General features: G+C 51.3%; 1 protein-coding gene across 1 annotated transcript; it reads left to right on the top strand.

The window, feature by feature from the left end:
* Positions 1-615: 615 nt before the first annotated feature.
* LOC119923926 (olfactory receptor 14A16-like) lies at positions 616-2,248 on the top strand. The gene is made up of 2 exons (XM_038743093.1): positions 616-1,035; positions 2,225-2,248. Exons 1-2 carry the CDS (start codon positions 616-618, stop codon positions 2,246-2,248), a joined length of 444 nt encoding a protein of 147 aa, XP_038599021.1.
* Positions 2,249-2,472: the final 224 nt, after the last annotated feature.

The following is a 2,472-nucleotide window of genomic DNA, read 5'->3' as shown; positions in this document are numbered from 1 at the left end:
TAGGGTAGGATTTAATCCTCATTTTGCAGTTGACGTAACTGGGGTCCAGAGAATAATAATAATAATTATAATGGCATTTGTTAAGCCCTTACTATGTGCCAAGCACTGTTTCCCACACTGCTTGGATAACTTAATATTTTCACCTCCATCAATCCCACAGCACCCTATTTCCTATTTCCCCACAAGGAAGAAATGGTCAACGACACGGCGCTGAGGGAATTCCTGCTCCTGGGATTCTCAGAGATCCGGGAGCTGCAGCTGGTCCATGCCGTGCTGTTCCTCCTGGTCTACCTGGTGGCCCTGGTGGGGAATCTCTTCATCGTCGCCATCACAGTCCTCGACCGGCGCCTCCAAACCCCCATGTACTTCTTCCTCAGGAACCTGTCCGTCCTCGACCTCTGCTACATCTCCATCACCGTCCCCAAATTCATCCACAACTCCCTGATCGACCGTAGATACATCTCCTTCCTGGGCTGTGCCACCCAGGTCTTCTTGGTGGTCCTGTTTGCCACCTCGGAGCTGTTCCTCCTCACGGCGATGTCCCACGACCGCTATGCCGCCATCTGCCTCCCCCTGCGCTACGAGGTCATCATAGACCGAGGGGCCTGCGTGAAGATGGCGGCCGGCTCCTGGTTCGGCGGGGGGCTGAACGGAGTCATCCACACCGCCGTGACTTTCTCCCTCCTCTTCTGTGACACCCACACCACCCGGCAGTTCTTCTGCGACATCCCTTCCCTCGTGCGGATCTCCTGTTCCAGACGCTCCATCGACGAGCTCGCCATTCTGGGCTTCAGCATGTTCCTGGGCCTCTGCTGTTTCGTCGGCATCATCGTCTCGTACGTACGCATCTTTCGGGCCGTGCTGAGGATGCCGGCCTCCGAGGGCCGGGCCAAGGCTTTCTCCGCCTGTCTGCCCCACCTCGCCGTCTTGTCTTTATTCATAGTGAACGGGGTCTTCACCTACTTCAAGCCCACGTCTGACTCCCCCTTGGCCCTGGACCTGCTGTTGTCCGTGTTTTACACCGTGGTGCCCCCCGCCCTCAACCCCCTCATCTACAGCCTGAGGAACGGGGACATGAAGACCACCCTGAGGAGAATGATAACGGGGAAATGCCTCTAAAATGGCGGTCGAACCTTATAATGATGGCATTTATTAAGCACTTACTATGGGCAAAGCACTTTTCTAAGCGCTGGGGGAGTTACAAAGGTTACAAACCTTCTTCTCCCCGAGGTCAGAGGCCCTTCTAGCCTGGGAGATTCTGGGTCCACACCCCTTGGGGTCGTTCACGTGGGAACTGCTGGTGACCCTGGAGTCTCCCCCGGAGAAAAATTGACATCCAGTTGCTGAGACCTCGTGGCATAGTGGAAAGAGTCCGGGCTTTGGAGTCAGAGGTCATGGGTTCATATCCCATGGGTTCCTCATATATGTTGCCAACTTATACTTCCCAAGCGCTTAGTACAGTGCTCTGCACACAGTAAGTGCTCAATAAATACGATTGAATGAATGAATGAATCCTGGCTCTGCCAATTGTCGGCTGTGTGACTTTGGGCAAGTCACTTCACTTCAATAGGCCTCAGTTACCTCATCTGTAAAATGGGGATGAAGACTGGGAGGCCCTCTGCGAGACATCCTGATCACCTGGTGACCTCCCTAGCGTTTAGAACAGTGCTTTGCACATAGTAAGTGCTTAATAAATGCCATCATTATTATTATCCAGGACCACCATGACCGAATGGATCGTATAATGCCAACCGTCTACAGGGAATGGTGGCCGTGGAGATTGGCTATTTGTTTGTAGCATTTGTAAAGCGATTATTATAAATCAATCAATCAATCGAGTGCTAACTGTGTGCGGCACCCTGTACTAAACTCTTGGGAGAGTACAGTGTAACAGAATCGGTAGATATGTTCCCGTTATGTTCCGGGCACTGTACTAAGCGCTAGGGTAGATATGAGATGATCAGTTTGTAGTACTTCCCAAGCGCTTAGTCCAGTGCTCTTCACGCAGTAAGCGCTCAAAAAATTCGACTGAACGAATGAATGAATAGTACCCAATCCCTGTCCCACACGGGGCTCACAGTCTTAATCTCCATTACATAGATGAGGTAACTGAGGACCAGAGAAGTGAAATAACTTGCTCAAGGTCACCCAGCAGGTACATGGTGGAGCAGGCATTAGAACCCAGGTCCTCCTCTGACTCTCAACCCTGTGCTGTTTTCACTAGGCACCTCCAATACATCAGGGTTGATTGGGACTAGACAAAGAGCAGTCCTTGATCAGGACTGAGATGACGTGAAAATGAGGTGGCTTTTAATAATCAGTCAGTCAGTCAATTAATCGTATTAACTGAGTGCTTCCTGTGTGCAGAACACTATACTAAGTGCCTGGGAGAGTACAATATAACAATACAAAGGACACAGTCCCTGACGACAGCAAGCTTAGGGTAGACGGACGTGGCTCAGTGGAAAGAGC

This window comes from Tachyglossus aculeatus, unplaced genomic scaffold (assembly GCF_015852505.1).
Source record: "Tachyglossus aculeatus isolate mTacAcu1 unplaced genomic scaffold, mTacAcu1.pri scaffold_67_arrow_ctg2, whole genome shotgun sequence".
Lineage (NCBI taxonomy): Eukaryota > Metazoa > Chordata > Mammalia > Monotremata > Tachyglossidae > Tachyglossus > Tachyglossus aculeatus.
The sequence above is the reverse complement of the archived record's forward strand: the minus strand, read 5'-3'. Positions and strand labels throughout refer to the sequence as shown.